Below are 22,583 nucleotides of genomic sequence, written 5' to 3' on the forward strand. Positions count from 1 at the left end.
ATTACCAAAACAAGAGAATTACATATTACCATGGAAAAAAACTTTGGAGCACCTTAAATGATATTATGGGCAGAAAATCCAATTTAATCTCCATCGTTCATTGAAGTTGATATGATTGATATAGCCAATCATTTCAACGACTACTTTCCTTGTAAAGTGGACAAACTGAGATGTGAAATGAAAACATTGAACAGTGAACCATCATATTTGTGAATTGTAGATCTAATAATGAAAGAGAAGGATTGCTGTTTTGAAGTTGGTCAAGTTTGTGCTGAAGAGGTGGAAAAACTATTGTTATCCATCAATAATGATAAGCCACCAAATATAGACAACCTAGATGGGAAACGTTTGAGTATGGTAGCGGACTGTATTGCCACCCCTATTTGCCATGTCTTTAACCGAAGCCTAAAGGAGTGTGTCTGTCCACAGGAGTGGAAGGAAGCTAAAGCAATTCCACTATCCTAAAAATAGTAAAGCACCATTTGCTGTCTGTAACAGCCGACCAATCACTTTGCTGTCTGTTCTCAGTAAACTGATGGGAAAAAATGGTTTTTGAACAAATACAATGATCTTTTTCAAAGAACAAGCTGACTACTGAATTTCAGCATGCATACAGGGAAGAGACCTCAACTTGTTCTGCGCTGACTCAGTTGACTGACGATTTGCAAAATACATTGATAATAAGATGATAGTTGGAGCTGTATTGTTATATTTCAGTGCAGCCTTTGATGTTATTGATCATCATTTGTTATTTACAAAACTCGTTATGGCTTTACATGGTTGGAGTTACTTATCCAATAGAACTCAGAGAGTATTCTTCAATGGAAGCTTCTCTAACATCAGATATGTACAGTGCAATGTCCCTCGGGGCAGTTGCCTTGGGTTGTTACTCTTCTGTATTTTTACAAACGGTTTGACAATTGTATTACAAGAAGCTAAAATGACTGTATGCTGATGATTATAGGTGCTGATGTGCAGAGACAGTCAGCTCATTGAGACTCTTAGCAAGGAGTTACAGTCAGTGTCAGAATGGGTAATTAACAATAAACTGGTCTTAAATCCATCTAAAACCTTAAGCATTGTGTTTGCTTCAACGCATTCTCTTAGACCTACACCTCAACTGCAGTTGTGCATAAAGGGTGTGACCATTGAACAAGTTGAAGAAGTTGAACTCCTAGGAGTAAAATTGGATAGTCAGTTATCATGGTCAACTCATATTGACAAAGTTGTTGTGAAGATGGGTAGAGGTAGAGAGGGTCGCCTCGCTTCTAGGCCTTAGGAAACTGCAGTGTTTTGTTTTATTATGTATTATTTCGTACATTGTTAGCCCAGAAAATCTTAAGTGTTATTACACACAGCCGGGAAGAACTATTGGATATCAGAGCGACGTCAACTTACCAGCACAACCAGCACTACGACCAGGAATACAATTTTCCCGAAGCAGATCCTTTGTTCGAACCACCCAAGGCATTCGAACTGATTCCAGACGCTGACCCAAAACAAAGTTGCCGCAGAATAGATAGACTGAGCGGCATTCTGGTCAGACTTCGGAGGCGTGCACACCACCCACCGCTTCCGAGTATATTACTCGCTAATGTCCAGTCTCTAGATAACAATTTAGACAAAATTAGGGCAAGGGTTGCTTTCCAAAGAGACATCAGGGATTGTAACATACTCTGTTTCACGGAAACATGGCTCTCTGGGGATATGCTGTCGGAGTCGTTACCGCCACCGGGATTCTTTGTGCGTCTCGCTGACAGAAATAAACATCTCGCCGGGAAGAAGAAGGGCGGGGGTGTATGTTTAATGACTCAAGTCCTTTTGTTCACCTGACCTAGAATTCCTCACGATCAAATGTATTATCTCCCAAGAGAATTCTCGTCGGTTATTGTCACAGCCGTGTATATCCCCCCCCTCAAGCCGATACCACAACAGTCCTCAAGGAACTTTACTGGACTCTATTCAAACTGCATTTATTGTAGCTGGGGATTTTAACAAAGAAAGTTTGAGAACAAGGCTACCTAAATTCTATCAGCATATTGATTGTAGTACCCGGGCTGGCAAAACTCTAGATCCCTGCTACTCTAACTTCTGTGATACATACAAGACCAAGGACTATTCAACGCTAGTCTGACCAATCGGGATCCACGCTTCAAGATTGTTTTGATCACGTGGACTGGGATATGTTTCCCGGGCAGCATCTGAGAATAACATAGACGAAAACACTGATACGGTGACTGAGTTTATTAAGAAGTGTATAGGAGATGTTGTACCCACTGTGACTATTAAAATCTACCCTAACCAGAAACTGTGGATAGATGGCAGATTTCACGCAAAACTGAAAGCGCGAACCACTGCATTTAACCATGCAAAGGAGACCGGGAATATGGCCGAATACAAACAGTGTAGTTATTCCCTCCGCAAGGCAAGCAAACAAGCGAAATGTCAGTATAGGTACAAAGTGGAGTCGCAATTCAACAGCTCAGACACGAGACGTATGTGGCAGGGTCTACAGACAATCCCAGACTACAAAAAGAAAACCAGCCACGGTCACCGACGTCTTGCTTCCAGACAAACATAACACATTCTTTGCCCGCTTTGAGGATAATATAATAAGACATTTAAACGTGTTAACCCCCGCAAGGTTGCCGGGCCAGATGGCATCCCTAGCCGCATCCTCAGAGCATGCGCAGACCAGCTGGCTGGTGTGTTTACGGACATATTCAATCTCTCCCTATCCCAGTCTGCTGTCCCCACATGCTTCAAGATGGCAACTATTGTTCCTGTACCCAAGAAGGCAGTAACTGAACTCAATGACTATCGCCACATAGTACTAATTTCTGTCATCATGAAGTGCTTTGAGAGACATACCGTCCCAATAGGTCCACAGACAATGCAATCGCCATCACACTGCACACTGCCCTATCCCATCTGGACAAGAGGAATACCTATGTAAGAATGCTGTTCATTGACTACAGCTCAACATTCAACACCATAGTACCATCCAGCTCATCATTAAGCCTGAGGCCATGGGTCTCAACCACGCGCTGTGCAATTGGGTTCTGGACTTCCTGACGGGCCGCCCCAGGTGGTGAAGGTAGATCCTCAACAGTGGGGCCCCACAAGGGTGCGTGCTCAGCCCCCTCCTGTACTCCCTGTTCACCAATGACTGCGTGGCCATGCACGCTTCCAACTTGATCATCAATTTGGCAGATGACACAACAGTAGTAGGCTTGATCACCAACAATGACGAGACAGCCTACAGAGAGGAGGTGAGGGCCCTGGGAGTGTGGTGCCAGGAAAATAAGCTCTTACTCAATGTCGACAAAACAAAGGAGTTGATCGTGGACAGCAGAGGGGGCACGCACATATCCACATCGACGGGACCGCAGAGGAGAAGGTGGAAGGTTTTAAGTTCCTTGGCATACACATCATGGACAAACTGAAATGGTCCACCCACACAGACAGTGTGGCGAAGAAGGCGCAACAGCCCCTCTTCAACCTCAGGAGGCTGAAGAAATTTGGCTTGTCACCTAAAACCCTCACAAACTTTTACAGATGCACAATTGAGAGCATCCTGTCGGGCTGTATCAGCGCCTGGTACGGCAACTGCACCGCCCACAACCGCAGGGCTCTCCAGACGGTGGTGTGGTCTGCACAATGCATCACCGGGGGCAAAGTACCTGCCCTCCAGGACACCTACAGCACCCTATGTCACAGGAAGGCCAAAAAGATTGTTAAGGACAATAACCACCCGAGCCACTGCCTGTTCACCCCGCTACCATCCAGAAGGCGAGGTCAGTACAGGTGCATCAAAGCTGGGATTTAATGCATCGCTCAGTTATGTATAGAACAATGTCATTGTTTAATGCTTCGCCCCATAAGGTTAATCAGGCAAAAAGCAAGTTTAGCTTTAGAAAACAGATAAAATAACATATTATATCACAGCGCATCTCTTCTTTTGAAAGAACAAATTTAACTGTATATAACAATTTGACTATGTATGTATGAATAATGTGTAAATAGTATTTTTGTTGTGTCTTGGTGTCTATCCAATATACATACAGTACATATATTTTTTATTTGGGGGAATTTCATGTCCTTGTATATAACTGTTCTGTACTTTGTCATGCATTTGTACGTTTTATGTGGGCCCCAGGAAGAGTAGCTGCTGCATGTGCAGTAGCTAATGGGGATCCTTCTAAACTAAACTCTCCACACAGCCAAAGAGAGTAGCTGCAGTATCGCTCTCGCAAAAAAACGTGCAACATCGACTAGTGAAACGAACACTCGGCCCTCTGATTGTACCAGCAAACTGTTAATCAACACAGGTCTTTAAACTTATTTTTCTCCGGAACAGCTTGACCGATCAACACCAAATTTGATATTGAGGTAATATAATTAAGTTTTGTCACAAAATGAAAAAGCCATAGTTTCTTGCAACTTTAATGCTTGAACCCCTAACTAAAAAAATGTATAAAGTTCCTTGTGTGTTTGACTCATGCAGCTATCTAAAAGTTTTTTTATTTTTTATGCTAGTTTAAATTGTCAGAGGCTAGATTTGCAACAGAAAGGAAGCTGTAGTAGGAAGGAAAGATGAATGGATAAGTATGTCAGGCTTGAAAAAAAGCCAGGAGAAAAAGAGATGAGTAGATATGGATCAAGAGGCCACCATCATTGCAACATAAGGGAGTAAGATAAGTGAGGGGGATAAGATATGATGCCAGTGGCTTGAAAGTGTCATATGGTCAGAAGCAGAAACAGAGTGTGTGGAACCAGCAGACAGATACCCTCTAACAAAATGTTCAATACGGAACATTCTACTGGTTATTCTAACCAGCGCCAACCATGCAGACCAAGATACCATATGACATAAGGTACTGTATATGAAGAAGATAAAGCATATGACTTTTCCAGTAGGTATGACAACTTCTGTTTGATATTCAGATCTGAAGCTGAAGAAAACCGGCTGCTGTGTAGCATGTCTAACCCTTCACATGAGAATTCCACGTTGCATAAAGACTTAAAACCTCTTAGAGGTAAAGTCCCCTGTTTAGGGGACGTGCGTGGTTCTGGTACCAAATAGCTTGCATTAAGCGATAGCCCTGTTTCCCCCGGACACAGTAGTATATTTTCTGAGCCTTTGTGATGTAGGATGTGAAATCTGAAACCACTTGCAGCTGGGATGTCTCTCCTACCATTTCATTCACTCTTTCGACTGCCCATCAACTCCTGGCTGAACCATATATCACAACCACTGACAAAGCACATGCCTGCAATCCTTACATTATAGCACAGCAGGAGGGAGTGGTTTTGTCATGGTAGCACATTCAGAGATCGATTTATAGCCATTAATCTAAAATAAATGATAGATTTTAAACAACAAAAAACGTTCGGTTTAATATGAGATGAAAGGCGAGTTCCTAACAAGTCCAGGAAGCAAAGGTAGAGCTCTGTGAGACGTTCACAGCGATGGGGGCAGACGTTTTGATCAAGAGAGACCATTAGAAAATATTCACTAAACATGCAACGTGTTTTTTTTTTACCCCTTTTTCTCCCCAATTTCATGGTATCCAATTGGTAGTTACAGTCTTGTCCCATCGCTGCAACTCCTGTATGGACTCGGGAGAGGCAAAGTTCGAGAACCGTGCGTCCTCCGAAAACACGACCCCACCAAGCCGCTCTGCTTCTTGACACGCTGCTCACTTAACCCAGAAGCCAGCTGCACCAATGTGTCGGAGGAAACAAGGTCGAGAGCCGTGCGTCCTCCGACACACGACCCCGCCAAGCCGCACTGTTTCTTGACACAATGCCCGCTTAACCTGGAAGCCAGCCACACCAATGTGTCGGAGGAAACACCGTACACCATATTTAGAAAGCATATAAGTCTAAGCATTTTAAGCCTCATTCATACAGTTTAATTGAATAGGAAATACATCATAAAATATTTCATATTTTCATATTTTTTATCATATTTGTACTGTATACTTGAGATTGTGTCCTCAAAAGTGACTACACCTATTTTAACCAGACAGGTTAGATTTGAACCTTTCTTGGAGTATGCAGCATTTCTAGTTATTGTTTATGGCTCTCATGATAAATAATTACTTTTGGGGATTACGTAGATTACATTGTTGATTACATTTAGTTACATTTCACTTGTTTTAAGGGATAAATAAAGTGTCTTTGTATAATGATGACATTTGTTTTTCCCGAAATTTTCAGAAACGTACTTTTTCAATAAGTATTCAACCACTGATGAAGGGACACAGGATGCACCTGAGCTCAATTTCGACTCTCATATCAAAGGGTCTGAATACTTATGTAAATAAGGTATTTCTGTATTTTATTTGTAATAGATTTGCAAAACATTCAAAAAAAAAGTTTTTGCTTTGTCATTATGGGGTATTGTGTTTTGAAACGCTAATGAGCTAGCAATGTTCTATGTTTGTGTGTTACCTGTATAGGTGTGTACCACCTCCTGTCCTGAGGAGGTTTCCAGGGCTTGGGTGTGCGTGGTTTGGGTTGGTACGCTTCATACTCCTGTTCAGGCATCTTCACCACTGCATTCTTAGGCTTGTCTAGCTTAGCCCCTTCCTCTGTAGAGCCTTTATCCCCCCACCGCACCTACACACACACACACACACACACACACACACACACACACACACACACACACACACACACACACACACACACACACACACACACACGACAGGAATTCCTTTCAGACAGTTCTATATTATCTGATATCCATTTCCGCACAGGGTCGGCACTGCTATAATTTGTGTGTTTGTGTGTGTGTGTGTGTGAGTGTGCGCGTGCGCTCGAAGGTGTACCTCCATGCGTTTGATGCCCCCCACCCCTCTCCCTCCGTAGTAGGATGCGTCCACTGTGGGCCATCGCATTTTGGGCATACCATCTTCATCATCAGACTCCTGACATGGGAAGAGTTCGTTAGAAGATGAGGTTTAAAAACGAAAGGTTTTATTTGTATAAATATGAGCATGGGAGGTGGAGGTGTATGCTGTGTAACCAGTCAGACATGTAGAGGGTTTTCCTTGGGTGACCACACAATTAAATATAACACTAGAATGGGCATTTGCATCCTAGCAACATCGGGAAAACTGAATTTTAGAATATCTATGTGGGTGACTTACTGGCTCTGGGGGAGGAGGTGGTGGGGGCTCTTTGATGACCTGGAGAGAGAACCATTCACATTGAACAAGTACATCAGGAAGAAGATACATTAAACACAACAAAACGTCCTCCCTCTCCATACTCTCCAAATAACTACAATTCCCATAGTAATACCCCGGAATCTACTGAATGAAGACACAAGAGCTCGTCTTACCAAGGTGCAGCAGAGGGGCCAGAACCACCACATGAACAGCAGGCCCAACAAAAGTGTCAGAACGAGCAGTGAGATCAGCAGGATGGTCCCATCAAACTACACAGAGAGACAGAGCAAAGGTGTAATTGCAAACCGATATGGCATCTTGTCTGGAGTTAGACTGAGATGAGTGAAGATTGAAGGGGGGGCTATTTACTGGATGAAGGTACAGTTCTGGCGTGACTACAGACAGATCAACAGATGAAAGAGAGAACATACTCACAGCCTCCTCTGATGACAGAGAGAGCAGAGGAGACCGCGGAGAATAGGCGGAGGGAAAAAAGAGGAGGAAACTATAGGAAGTACAGAAATACAAAAAGGGCAAAATTATACCAAAGAACATTATTTTGAATTGCTTCAGGATATGTGTTGCTGAATGTTGTTTTTCAAAATGTTTCTTAGCGCTTATTTTTTATTTATTTAACTATGCAAGTCAGTTAAGAACAAATTCTTATTTACAATGACAGCCTAGGAACACTGGGTTACCTGCCTTGTTCAGGGGCAGAACGACAGATTCTCACCTTGGGGATTCGATCTTGTAACCTTTTGGTTACTGGCCCAACGCTCTAACCACTAGGCTACCTGCCACCCCAAAGAAGTTCTTTTTTTACAACAAAATCTAAATTTTTGATGTAAATGGTGTGTTATAGAAGGGTCCAGTCCCCTTTTTAGTGATTTCACATGTTTTTGAGAAACCCCAAACAGCAAATCAAATTCTTCATCCTTGTTGTGTAGTATGGGAGCCCGTAAAACACATGAACAAAGGCCACGAAAACACTCAAATACATCCCTTTAGAACTGGAAAAGCTCTTATTATAATGATGCAGGTCTTTAAATGTTGTACACGTGAAACTGTGTCATTCGCAACGTTATATTTAATTTTGTTGCGACTCGAACGATACCTCTCCGTTCATTCTACAGGTAACTGCCCAAATAAAGGGAACACTTGAGTAAATAAGGGATACAAAGTATATTGAAAGCATGGGGTGCTCCCACACAGGAAGTTCCAGACAATTATTATTATTCTGTCATTTTTGGAGCCTTTGTTGATGTGGTTGAACATCGTTGTACTCACACATTCGATGGTGGTGATGTGAACAGAACTGGTGATGTAGGAGAGTCCTTCATTCATACTGACCTGTAGATAGATCACCCTGCAACACACCCACAACACTACATTACCCATCAACCCTCGCAACACACATTTCAGAACCCATAATTTCCCCCCCCCAAATCCCCTGAAAAAAACACCTCCATGCTCTTTTCAGACTTAAGCTTAATATATACCTTATATTAAGTAAGTAAGTAAGTAAGTAAACAGTGCAAGTACACAATTAGTTACTTACAATGGCTGTTCTGCGTACTTGTTAGGAGAATTAAGTTCTCATGTTCTTTAACCAATTAAATTAAATTACTCAGTCTGCTATATCAGGATTTGTAGGATACTGATAGAAATAAAAACAGACAGAGGCCCAGTCTACAATAGTCAAATGTTTATTTACGGGAACGTTCTGCCTATCATTTCCTGTACATTGGTCTATATACCTCACATTTCATCATAAACGTTCCTCCTCCTCTCAGATACAATGGCAACATAGTTCACAAGTCTTCTCCTCATACATTGTCCGCCACCTGTTATACAATCTACTACAAGCCCAAGGTCTCTCCCCTCCCTGGGTGGGGAGACTTCCATCCCTGTTATCAGTTTCACAGTGGTCACAAATTGTCTGCCACAGTTCCTTGCCTACCAACAGTCCCTCTTTCTTATGGACAAACATGATTCATCAGACCGGATATAATTCTGTTAGTTATAATTCTACGTTAAATGTATACATAATTTAGTCATTATTCATAAAATTCCCATAACAGTACTTGAGGACCAAAAATATGTGCAGCCCACAATTTGAGTCTCTATGCAATCACGCAGGATCGCCATTTTGCATAGTTAATTGAGTTGCATACTTGCATAATGTCGTTGTCTTGTGAAAAACTTGTAACAACATTTTTGCCAATTTTAGCAGTAACTCCCCTCAATGTACTCTGAACATTTCATGACTCTAGGACCAAGAATACTTATTCAAAATACTTGCTGAAGTTTCATAATTGTATGTTCGTTAATGGGAAAATAGTTTCTGTTTTGAAGATAAGGTATACATTAGGCTTTAGCATGAACGCAAGACATTACATGCATCATGTCAACGGACACGTGGATGCGCACCTGCACACAGATCTATGTTTGATACTCATGGCTTTCTTTAGAAATCTGAAGCATGAATAAGATATAGGCCAGTAACACATTCCTGTCTCTGTATCTGTCTGTTCTTGCTCTCTTTCACTAATATCTGCTTTCTGACAGCCATCACATTTGGCCCTGTGGACTTTGGTTAGGTATGGGACCTGTAAGGCTTACCGTATAGGGGAATGCATCTTTACGGGGTTAGGGTAGCAAAGTAACATTCGTCAGGATTGCATTGTCGACTGCCAGCAAGTATAAAAAAGGATGGGACCTGTGGACTTTGGGTTGATTCCAGAGTCCCAATGTGGAAAGTTGTCATTAGGCCACTGAACGACTTCCCCCTCCCTAATGTTAGCGCTTCTATCTACAACACAGATCGTGGAGAACCATACAGAGGGGAGGACTGTGCATGTGTGTTGGTGCGTGTGTTTGTGTTTGTGTGTGTAGGGTTGTTGCAAAAAAAAACTACTAAATAGTGATTTGAGGTTGGTGGGTTGATATATGAGAGGAGAGTGTGTAAGTGAGTTGTAATGATTTAGGAGGCAAGAGAAGAGAGGGGTCATTGAGAGTGTGGTTTAGGACTGAGGGAGGGGAGGGAAGGGAAGGGGGAGGCTAGGGGAAGGGGGGTTGAGGTCATTTGAGGGTGGATGAGAAAGGAGGGAGCAGACAAAGACAGGAAATGGAAAAGGGAGAAGGGGGAGGTGAGGAGGGGAGGGGAGGAGTGAGGGAGTACATCCCCCCAGACTCCCTTCTAGGACCTCCCTCTCTCTCTAACAGAATGGAGAACAGTATGAAATTGTTTAACTCTGCATAGCACCACAGAGAAAACCAGAGATTAATACTGAGAATCACAGAAAAATATGTATTCCGTCTCCCTTTCCCCCCTATTCTTTTGCCTCTATACCTCTATCTCTCGCTCTCTCCCTCTTTCTCTCTGGGCAGGCAGGGGGCACAGCGCGATCAGCACCCTGGTGACAGAGCCATCGTACCACCCATCAATCAGCCCTCCGCCATGAGTGTGTGTATATGTGTTTGTGTAGCTTCTTCCAGGAGGTTTCCAGTCACCATGTGCTTGCGTGACAGCAGCAATGATGACTTCATCATATGAGACAGGGCTGAGGGGTGTGTGTGTGTGTGTGTGTGTGTGTGTGTGTGTGTGTGTGTGTGTGTGTGTGTGTGTGTGTGTGTGTGTGTGTGTGTGTGTGTGTGTGTGTGTGTGTGTGTGTGTGTGGGGGGGGGGGGGGGGCTTACATCTCATGGGCCCTCAAATGCTCTTAAACATTTAAAATATACACTGAGTGTACAAAACATTAAATCACCTGCTCTTTCCATGACATAGACGCACCAGGTGAATCCAGGTGAAAGCTATGATCCCTTAGTGATGTCACTTGTTAAATCCACTTCAATCAGTGTAGATGAAGGGGAGGAGACAGGTTAAAGAAGGATTTTTAAACCTTGAGACAATTGAGACATAGATTGTGTGTGCCATTCAGAGGGTGAATGGGCAAGACAAAGAATTTAAGTGCCTTTAAACGGGGTATGTTAGTAGGTGCCAGGTGCACCGGTTTGTGTCAAGAACTGCAAAGCTGCTGGGTTTTTCACGCTCAACAGTTTCCCGTGTGTATCAAGAATGATCCACTACCCAAAGGACATCCAGCCAACTTGACACAACTGTGGGAAGCATTGAAGTCAACATGGGCCAGCATCACTGTGGAACACGTTCGACACCTTGTAGAGTCCATGCCCTGACAAATTGAGTCTGTTCTGAGGGCAAAGGGGGGAGGGGTTTGGTATACTCAGTGCGGTTAGACATAGAGTATTGTTAATGATACATAACAAAACCATCAACCATCATGTTTTTAAAAATAACCTTATGATTATGCATTATCAGACAAGTGTGAAAGATAGAAATACGATGACCTTTTTAGGGTAAACACATACAAACAGGCCTCATCGTCTCGCCCTTGGGTTGTTCACAGTTGATTTCCTCTTACTCACATGCCCCAAGTGTTGTTGGTAGAGCATGTACTAATGGGGTGACTCAGTAACAGTAATAGAACAACACAGAGACTCATGGGCACAATTATGTGCACAGAAATGGAGAAGCAGCACAATTATGCCCATAGGGAGTGGGGGGTGAGGGTGTGGTTGTGGGCACGAGCCAACCTGACAGCCAGGTATTGACTGCCCTTTTCTACCGTTCTAGTTCTTGCTGAACAGTATACAAGGAGTTGGTTTAAGGGAGTGAACATTATTTATAACAAGGGTCACATTGAGAAAATCAGACCCCTGAAATGCAAAAAGATGGCCCTCCCTTCAGCGAAACATATTTGACCTAAACTCTCCCTGAGAGCTTGAAGAAAAAACAAGTGACCCTCCACTAAACCCAAAATAATAATTAAAACAAAGTGGATAGAAGAGAACATAAGTTCTTTGTTCAGTAAGCATTACGTGTCAACGTGGGCTGCGGGCCAGAAGGTTGTGGGTTTGCAGACCATGTGGACAAGAGTAGGGGTGGAAAGATCTCCTTTATAGTAAAAGCATTGTACGAATCTATCATTGTATTTGCAGTATAAGGAAAAAGTGCCTTTTAAAAAATGTTCATGCAATTCTATGTCATTTTTACATATCACCAGAAACTTTTTTTAGTACCACACAAATTACTGAAATTACAGGCTAAGAATGGACAGAGAGATAGGCCTATGTGTTTATCTTGTCATATTTCTCCAATGCCAAATCAGTGTGTCTTGTTTGCAACGAAACTGTCCCTGTTTGCAAATAATTGAATCTGCATGGTACTTTAAAAATGTTTCCCCTTAAACCACTCGAGTGTTGCTTAGGGTCATTGTCCTGCTGGAAGGTGAACCTCCGTCCCAGTCTCAAATCTCTGGAAGAGTGAAACAGGTTTCCCTCAAGAATTTCCCTGTATTTAGCGCCATCCATCATTTCTTCAATTCTGACCAGTTTCCCAGTCCCTGCCAATGAAAAACATCCCAGCGTGATACTGCCACCACCATGCTTCACTGTGGGGATGGTGTTCTCGGGGTGATGAGAGGTGTTTGGTTTGCGCCAGACATAGCGTTTTCCTTCATGGCCAAAAAGCTCAATTTTAGTCAAACCTGACAAGAGTAACTTCTTCCATATGTTTGGGGAGTCTCCCAGAATTCCTTTTGCGAACACCAAATGTGTTTGCTCATTTTTTTCTTTAAGCAATTACTTTTTCTGGCCACTCTTCAGTAAATCCCAGCTCTGTGGAGTGTACGGCTTAAAATGGTCCTGTGGACAGATACTCCAATCGCCGCTGGAGTATCTGTCCATATTTTTTACAACCCAACCCTGATCTGTACTTCTCCACAGCTTTGTCCCTGACCTGTTTGGAGAGCTCCTTGGTCTTCATGGTGGTGCTCGTGGTGCCCCTTGCTTAGTGGTGTTGTATACTCTGGGGCTTTTCAGAACGGGTGTATATATACTGAGATCATGTGACAGATCATGTGACACTTAGATTGCACACAGATTGACTTTATTTAACTAATTATGTGACTTCTGAAGGTAATTGGTTGCACCAGATCTTATTTAGGGGCTTCATAGCAAAGGGGGTGAATAAATATGCACGCACCACTTTTCCATAATTTTTTTTTTTTTTTTAAACAAGTAATTTTTTCATTTCACTTCACCAATTTGGACCCTTTTGTGTATGTCCATTACATGAAATCCAAATAAAAATATTTTTCAATTACAGGTTGTGATGCAACAAAATAGGAAAAACGACAAGGGGGATGAATACTTTTGCAAGGCACTATAGGTAGGGGTAAAGAGACCATGAATAGATAACAAACAGCGAGTAGCAGCAGTGTAAAAACAAAGGGGGGGGGGGGGTCAACCTAAATAGTCCGGGTGGTCATTTGAGTAATTGTTCAGCAGCCTTACGGCTTGGGGGTAGAAGCTGTTAAGGAGCCTTTTGGACATAGACTTTGCGCTCCGGTACCGCTTGCCGTGCGGTAGCAGAGAGAATAGTCTATGACTTGGGTGACTGGCGTCTTTGTAGCGGGCATTGTAGCGGGCATTGATGCAGTAACGGCCCCTCTTTCTACTTTTGTTGACTTTTTTATTAGACCACTCGCAGAACAGCTCCCCTCCTTTGTAAAGGACACCAGCAGTATGATCTCTATCATAGAATCTCTTGATCCTCTCCCTGAGAACACCTTGTTAGTTACTTTTGATGTTGAGTCGTTATACACAAATATTCCTCACGAGGGTGGTATTGAAGCTATGGAACATTTTCTTCTGCAACGTGACCCCAATAAACTACCTTCCAGTGAATGCATTATAACATTGGCTGAAATAGTACTTACACACAACTATTTCATGTTTCTAAATGATTTCTTTATTCAGACGAAGGGTACTGCTATGGGATCCCCCATGGCTCCTAACTATGCTAATTTGTATGTGGGTTACATGGAGAAACAGTCTATTTTCAATCCTCTCAAAAATGTTTTCTTGCCTAACATCATTATTTGGAAACGGTATATTGATGATATTTTTGTTCTATGGAGGGGTGATGCAAAACAGCTCCAGGCGTTCCAGGATTTTCTTAACTCCTGTTCTGAACATTTGAGATTTACTATGCAATCTGATACACGTCAAATCAGTTTTCTTGATCTTCTGATCTTGTGTGAAGATAATGTTCTATACACTGATCTTTACAGGAAACCTACTGATCGTAACAGTTTGTTGAGGGCTGACAGTTGTCACCCACTTCCCTTGAAAAATAGTTTGCCCTACAGCCAATTCTGTCGAATCAAAAGAATTTGCAAAAAACAATCAGATTTCAACAGAAATATGGCTGAGACGCAAAGAAAGTTCAAGGAGAGGGGGTACAAAAATGATCAGATTAATAATGCCATTGAAAAAATTCAAAACAAAACGAGACATGACCTTTTTCAAGGGCAGTCTCACAAAAAGACGCATTCTTGCATTCTAACTACCCGCTATTCAAAGCGCTCTGAACAAATTAAGGGAATCGTTCACAAACATTGGCATATTCTAAAATCCGATGATAGTCTCGGTAATGTGTTTTCGGACCTTCCCTTGGTCGTATTTTCGCGGGGCAGAAATCTCAGAGACCAATTGGTACACTCTGATTTAACCCCCCAAGATATTCCTGAACAACGTCTATTTGCGCCCCTACTGGATGGAAATTATAAGTGTAATGGCTGTGCTCAATGCAATGGCACTTATAAATGTAGATCCTTCAAACATCCACAAACAGGGAAATCGATCCCAATCAAAGGTGTTATTACGTGCTCCACTAAGGCAGTTATTTATCTTATAACTTGTCCTTGTGGTAAAAATTATGTGGGTAAAACAAAGCGTGAATTAAAAGTACGTATCTCAGAGCATCGTAGCACCATTAGGTGCAAAAACTTGACCTACCCAGTTGCGGCCCACTTTTTGGAGGCAGGCCACTCGATTTCATCTCTGCGTTATATTGGCATCGAACATGTCACCCTCCCTAGGAAAGGGGGTGACCTTGATAATTTATTGTTAAGACGAGAGGCTGCTTGGATATTTAATTTAAAGACCCTTGCTCCCTTCGGTCTTAACGTGGACTTTGATCTGAAGCCATTCTTGTGATTGTTGTGTTTGTTGTGACTTTGCCATTGTGGTTGTTTGTAGGCTTGTGTGGTCTTTAGTGAGTCTATGATCGTATGCTATCCATTTGTATTTATTGTATGTTGCTCTTTCTATGCCATTTTAATATGAGAAATTAACCAATGATATTAGGCCACTCTTGGCCATGATTACAGACACCTGTGTGTCTTGACACTATATATAAACGAGTCATCCCGCAGTGTCTGTGATTGTACCCTGATGAAGACAGCTTGCCTGTCGAAACGTTGGTAAATTAAATATTTTTGCATCTGAGCTCCTAGAGTGTGCGGCTCTCTTTTATTTTCAAGTTTTCTACTCCGCTAGCCAGCACCTCGCCTAAATAGGTGTGCGTTTCTTTTTCTTCTAGACTGGCGTCTTTAACCATTTCTTAGGCCTTCCTCTGACACTGCCTAGTAAATAGGTCCTGGATGGCAGGAAGCTTGGCCCCAGTGATGTACTGGGCCATAGACACTACCCTCTGATGCCGAGCAGTTGCCATACCAGGCAGGGGTGCAACTGGTCAGGATGCTCTCGATGGTACAGTTGTAGAACTTTTTCAGGTGGAAAAGGTGTTGTCATGCCATCTTCACAACTGTCTTGGTGTGTTTGGACCATGATAGTTTGTTGGTGATGTGGACAGCAAGGAACTTGAACTCTCAACCCGATACACTACAGCCCCATTGATGTTAATGGGGGCCTGTTCAGACCTCCTTTTCCTGTAGTCCACGATCAACTCCTTTGTCTTGTTCATATTGAGGGAGAAGTTGTTTTCCTGGCACCACACTGCCAAGTCTCAGACCTCCTCCCTATAGGCTGTCTCATCGTTGTCGGTGATCAGGCCTACCACTGTTGTGTCTTCAGCAAACTTAATGATGGTGTTGGAGTTGTGGTTGGCCATGCAGTCGTCGGTGAACAGGGAGTACAGGAGGGGACTAAGCACGCACCCCTGAGGGGCCCCCATGTTGAGTATCTGCATGGCAGATGTGTTGTTTCCTACCCTTACCACCTGGGGGCAGCCAGTCAGGAAGTCCAGGATCCAGTTGCAGAGAGAGGTGTTCAGTCCCAGGCTCCTTAGCTTAGTGAATAGCTTTGTGGGCACTATGGTGTTGAACACTGAGCTGTAGTCAAAGAACAGCATTCTCACATAGGTGTTTCTTTAGTCCAGGTGGGAAAGGTCTGTTGCGAATTGGAGTGGGTCTAGGGTTTCTGGTATGATGGTGTTGATGTGAGCCATGACCAGCCTTTAAAAGCACTTCATGGCTTTGGGGCGGTAATCATTTAGACACGTTACCTTCGCTTTCTTGGGCACAGGGACTATGGTGGTCTGTATGAAACATGTAGGTATTATAGACTCGGTCAGGGAGAGGTTCTAAATGTCAGTGAAGACACTCGCCAGTTGGTCCGCGCATGCTTTGAGTACACTTCCTGGTAATCCGTCTGGCCCCGCGGCTTTGTGAATGTTGACCTGTTTAAAGGTCTTGCTCACATCGGCTAAAGAGAGCGTGATCAAACAGCTGGTGCTCTCATGCATGATTCAGTGTTGCTTGCCTCGAAGTGAGCAGAAAAGGCATTTAGCTCGTCTGGTAGACTCGCGTCACTGGGCAGCTTGCGGCTGTGTTTCCCTTTGTAGTCTGTAATAGTTTGCAAGCCCTGCCAAATCCGACGAGCATCAGAGCCGTTGTAGTAGAATTCAATCTTAGTCCTGTATTGACGCTTTGCCTGTTTGATGGTACGTCTGAGGGCATAGCAGGCTTTCTTATAAACATCCGGATTAGTGTCCCGCTCCTTGAAAGCGGCAGCTATAGCCTTTAGCTTGGTGCGAATGTTGCCTGTCATCCATGGCTTCTGGTTGGGATACGTACGTACGTACGGTCGCTGTGGGGACGACGCCCGTCGATGCAGTTATTGACGAACTGAGGTGGTATACTCCTCAATGCCATTGGATAAATCCTGAAGCATATTCCAGTCTGTGCTAGCAAACAGTCCTGTAGCGTAGCATCTGACCACTTCCGTATTGAGTCTTCTTGGGTATGACGCTACAAGCTTAGCACACCTGTATTTGGGGAATTTCTCTCATTTTTCTCTACAGATCCTCTCAAGCTCTGTCAAGTTGGAGGGGGAGCGTCGCTGCAAAGCTTTTTTCAGGTCTCTCCAGAGATGTTCGATCGATTGGGTTCAAGTCCGGGCTCTGGCTGGGCCAGTCAAGGACACTCAGAGACTTGACCCGAAGCCACTCCTACGTTGTCTTGGCTGTGTGCTTAGGGTCATTGTCCTGTTGGAAGGTGAAGCTTCACCCCAGTCTAAGGTCCTGAGCACACTGGAGCAGGTTTTCATCAAGTTTCTTTCTGTACTTTGCTCCGTTCATCTTTCCATCGATCCTGACTAGTCTCCCTGCCGCTGAAAAATATCCCCACAGCATCATGCTGCCACCACCATGCTTCACCTTAGGGATGGTATTGGCCAGGTGATGAGCGGTGCCAGGTTTCCTCCAGACGTGACGCTTGGCATACAGGCCAAAGAGTTCAATCTTGGTTTCAACAGACCAGAGAATCTTGTGTCTCATGATCTGGGAGTCCTTTAGGTACCTTTTGGCAAACTCCAAGCGGGCTGTCATGTGCCTTTTACTGAGGAGGGCATCAGTCTGGCCACTCTACCATAAATGTCTGATTGATGGAGTGCTGTAGAGATGGTTGTCCTTCTGGAAGGTTCTCCCATCTCCACAGAACAACTTTGGAGCTCTGTCATAGTGACCATTGGGTTCTTAGTCACCTCCCTGAACAAGGCCCTTCTCCTCCAATTGCTCAGTTTGGCCGGGTGGCCAGCTCTAGGAAAAGTCTTGGTGGTTCCATACTTCTTCCATTTAAGAATGATGGAGGCCACTGTGTTCTTTGGGACTTTCAATGCTGCAGACATTTTTGGGTACTTTTCCCCAGATCTGTGCCTCCACACAATCCTATCTTGGAGCTCTACGGACAATTCCTTTGACCTCATGGCTTGGTTTATGCTCTGACAGGCACTCTCAACTGTGGGACCTTATATAGACAGGTGTGTGCTTTTCCAAATCATGTACAATCAATTGAATTTACAACAGGTGGACTCAAGGATGATCAATGGAAACAGGATGCACCTGAGCTCAATTTCAAGTCTCATAGCAAAGGGTCTGAATACTTATGTAAATAAGGTATTTCTGGTTGACTCTCTTCCCCCTACGCAGCACAGCCATTGGTTAAGCAGCACACAAAAACGTTTTGGATCAGCAAGAGCCGAGCAGGCCGGGGCTCAGGGTTGGAATATCCGCTGCAGTGTGTCATGCACTTTTGTTTAATTACACCATCCCAGCAGCCATCTTAAAAATATAGCCTTTGTTCTGTGCTTCTCCCAGCATGCACTTTGTAGCCTATAGCCTATAGGTTATGGTTAATGATTGAGACTGCATTAAATAGCCTATAAAGCGCACTTGATATTGCGCGCCAAGTGGAGAATCAGAAATGGGGGACAGCATTGAGCACACATCGATATCTAGCCTAATAAGGTATTCATTCTTAAACACTGAGAAATATTGAAATATTGACCCTCCCCTCGACTAGATTGAACAAATACCAAACCCTCCCTTTGACTGAAATCGAAAAAGCATGACCCTCCCTCCTCCAGGTAACCATTCTGTACATTTCGATCCATCCCTAAGCAGACTAATTATATACTGACTAATAACAGACAGAGAAATTGAGAAATAAAATACACTCACCAAACCAACTTCTAAATCCAATGTCACAGTAAACAAAGACACATAATATACTCTCTCTCCTTGCTACAGCTTAACAAATAGTGTCTTTGAGAGTGGTGTTGCGGTGGTGAATCGATCTAACCGCGAGTCAAGAAAATCTCAAGCCCTCCCCAGACTTCTGAGTGACAGCAACAAGACAGTTGATCACCTGGAGGTGTCTGTTGGTTCGGGGACAGCGGTATAATTATGCGCTGGGCTGGGGGGCAGTTTGCCCCAGCTTCCAGCCCAGAGTAGATCTTTCTCTGCCCCCTGAGGTGCTCTCAAATTTGGGGTGGCTATGGAGGATGCTGGGGTGAAGGCTTTAGACATGGCATACGTAGTGACTGTGTTCATACACACACTCATACGCACACTCACGTGCACACAAGCAAACTTCGACGCACACACACTCTGTCTTTCTCCCACGTTTTTTCCCCCAAGTCTCATTAAACCATGTTCCTAGGCTCTACATCTCTCCTCCTCTATTCTTTCCTTTCCTCTCTCTAACTCTTTCTCTCGCTGATTACTGTCTAAGGTTGTTAGCGGTGACTGATTGATCACAGCAACAAACGACTTTGGCCCTAATTCGTTTCAAGGACACTGATCTGCTAAACCAATCTACCAATCCAGCAGCAGTGGCAGAGCGCTACAGAGTGTGCAGGATAGCCGGCTGGAACTAATGCCTTAACTTCCTGTAGCACTCTAGGACCGTGCAGGTTTGAAGAATACACTGGAATACTGCAGTAGGTAAAGGAGTAACTTACCTTCCTACTTCCTCTATAACAGGAGCAGGACAGAGCAGGAACGTTTCCTCTACACCAGCAGGCCTCTCATCTAAAGAAACATGATATTCTGTTAATTGAAGAGGTTTAACATCATATTAAAGCTAGAATCCTTAGTTGCTACATTCATTTTTGGACTTCTAAATGAATGATACATACCCATTGCTTCACTATTTGTGATTGTTTTTACCCCAATTTCGTGATATCCAATTGGTAGTTACAGTCTTGTCCCATCGCTGCAACTCCCGTACGGACTCGGGAAAGGCGAAGGTCAAGAGCCATGCGAAACACGACCCTGCCAAGCCACACTGCTTCTTGACACACTGCTCGCTTAACCCGGAAGCCAGCTGCACCAATGTATCGGAGGAAACACCGTACAACTGGCAACCGAAGTCAGCGTGTATGCGCCCGGACCAGCAGGCCACAAATGTGCATGTGTCAGCATATGGTCTCACAAGGGGTCTGAGGATCTCATCTCGGTACCTAATGGCAGTCAGGCTACCTCTGGCGAGCACATGGAGGGCTGTGCGGCCCCACAAAGAAATGCCACCCCACACCATGACTGACCCACCGCCAAACCGGTCATGCTGGAGGATGTTGCAGGCAGCAGAACGTTCTCAACGGTGTCTCCAGACTCTGTCACGTCTGTCACATGTGCTCATGTGCTCAGTGTGAACCTGCTTTCATCTGTGAAGAGCACAGGGCGCCAGTGGCGAATTTGCCAATCTTGGTGTTCTCTGGCAAATGCCAAACGTCCTGCACGGTGTTGGGCTGTAAGCACAACCCCCACCTGTGGACGTCGGGCCCTCATACCACCCTCATGGAGTCCGTTTCTGACCGTTTGAGCAGACACATGCACATTTGTGGCCTGCTGGAGGTCATTTGCAGGGCTCTGGCAGTGCTCCTCCTTGCACAAAGGCGGAGGTAACGGTCCTGCTGCTGGGTTGTTGCCCTCCTACGGCTTCCTCCACGTCTCCTGATGTACTGGCCTGTCTCCTGGTAGCGCCTCCATGCTCTGGACACTACGCTGACAGACACAGCAAACCTTCTTGCCACAGCTCGCATTGATGTGCCATCCTGGATGAGCTGCACTACCTGAGCCACTTGTGTGGGTTGTAGACGCCGTCTCATGCTACCACTAGAGTGAAAGCACCGCCAGCATTCAAAAGTGACCAAAACATCAGCCAGGAAGCATAGGAACTGAGAAGTGGTCTGTGGTCACCACCTGCAGAACCACTCCTTTATTGGGGGTGTCTTGCTAATTGCCTATAATTTCCACCTTTTGTCTATTCCATTTGCACAACAGCATGTGAAATTTATTGTCAATCAGTGTTGCTTCCTAAGTGGACAGTTTGATTTCACAGCAGTGTGATTGACTTGGAGTTACATTGTGTTGTTTAAGTGTTCCCTTTATTTTTTTGAGCAGTGTAATTATAGACAAAATGGATGTCCCCATTTCTTACGTAAACATCTATGTTTGTGTGTCTCACCCAGAGTGTGTGTGTCGTTGAGTTTGAAGCTACAGAGGACCTGGTCGGTGTTTCTGGCGTGGAGAAAACCGTTCCCTCGAACTACCACCTGAAACGACTCTGAGAGAAAGAAACAGAAACGGTAAGAACCATTTATCTCCAACCATTCAACGTTATTTGAATGTATTATAATTTTCGAGCAAAGTAGTCGAGTGAAAATGTGTTTGAAAAATATGACCATGAGGATCGCAGCAGCACTTCTCTGCCTTTGTCTCATGTGGCCCTGTTTTACATTAGAAAGTGTTCACAGCCTGAGGCCTGTGTGTGTGTGTGTGTGTGTGTGTGTGTGTGTGTGTGTGTGTGTGTGTGTGTGTGTGTGTGTGTGTGTGTGTGTGTGTGTGTGTGTGTGTGTCTCTCTCTCTCTCTTTGCCTGCTCCCTTATGTGCTCCATGCTTAACCTTTCAGGAAGACTCAACTCAAGCAGGAGAAAAACAACCAGCATATGCTTCACTGGTGCTAACGTTGTGTGTGTGTGTTGATGTGCGTGGTGCGTGTGTGTACCGGCATATGCTCCACTGGTGCTAATGCTAAAAGTGCTGCTGTTCACAAATCTCTGCCTGCACAGCCGGGAGGGTTTTGAGTGACTGTATGTGTGTGTGGACAGGAATATGTGTGTGTGTGACTCTGACCTTTCGGTCCCCCCAGGCACCACTAAAGCGCATTGATGGAAGCTAACCAGCATATGCTGGAATGTGAGTGTGTGTGTCAGTGTGTGTATGTGTGTACAGCATTTGTTGTAGAGCGGGGGGAAAAACGCTCGCTTAGAAAGCGGTCTGCAGGGTTACCAGCAGAAACAGAGTAGATCTGACCTTACCTATGACATCAACGGTGTGTCTGTGTGTGTATTCCTTCACGCACGTTTGTGTGTGATCTTTGACGTGCACTGTGGAATATTTGAGCCTCACCCCTTCTAATAGAAATGAACATTCGCCACACCTTTAACATTTAAAGTGACAGAAAGTGTGCAATTCCCTGGATGAAAACATCACGGTGTGTGTTCCCCACAAGGGAAAAACAGTGTTTCAAAAAGGTCAAGGCAACTAAGGTAAGACATTGTCCCTCTCGCTGAAATGCCACCAATACATCATAATTAGTTATGTTGCTGTATTGAAGGGAATATCATGTTCAGCACTAATGAAAAATCGAAGTCCTTCGTGTTCTTCGTGTTGTGATATTTAGTACCACATTTGAAGATGTTCTGCTCTTTCTCTCACTGTTGGTCACATTT

General features: G+C 44.1%; 1 protein-coding gene across 3 annotated transcripts in view; it reads right to left on the reverse strand.

Moving 5' to 3' along the window:
- The window catches only part of LOC139562258 (anthrax toxin receptor 1-like), a 54,053-nt gene that overhangs the window by 14,312 nt on the left and 17,158 nt on the right, over positions 1–22,583 (reverse strand). For all 3 annotated transcript variants that reach the window (XM_071379778.1, XM_071379780.1, XM_071379779.1), the window contains exons 10-16: positions 21,317–21,415; positions 19,809–19,878; positions 8,469–8,547; positions 7,355–7,450; positions 7,161–7,199; positions 6,840–6,938; positions 6,460–6,627 (exon numbers count right to left, since the gene is read on the reverse strand). In XM_071379778.1, coding sequence (XP_071235879.1) covers positions 6,460–6,627; positions 6,840–6,938; positions 7,161–7,199; positions 7,355–7,450; positions 8,469–8,547; positions 19,809–19,878; positions 21,317–21,415 — 650 coding nt within the window. The remainder of the gene's footprint in view (positions 1–6,459; positions 6,628–6,839; positions 6,939–7,160; positions 7,200–7,354; positions 7,451–8,468; positions 8,548–19,808; positions 19,879–21,316; positions 21,416–22,583) is intronic.

The sequence above is a fragment of the Salvelinus alpinus genome, chromosome 32 (genome assembly GCF_045679555.1).
Source record: "Salvelinus alpinus chromosome 32, SLU_Salpinus.1, whole genome shotgun sequence".
In the NCBI taxonomy this organism is placed as follows: domain Eukaryota; kingdom Metazoa; phylum Chordata; class Actinopteri; order Salmoniformes; family Salmonidae; genus Salvelinus; species Salvelinus alpinus.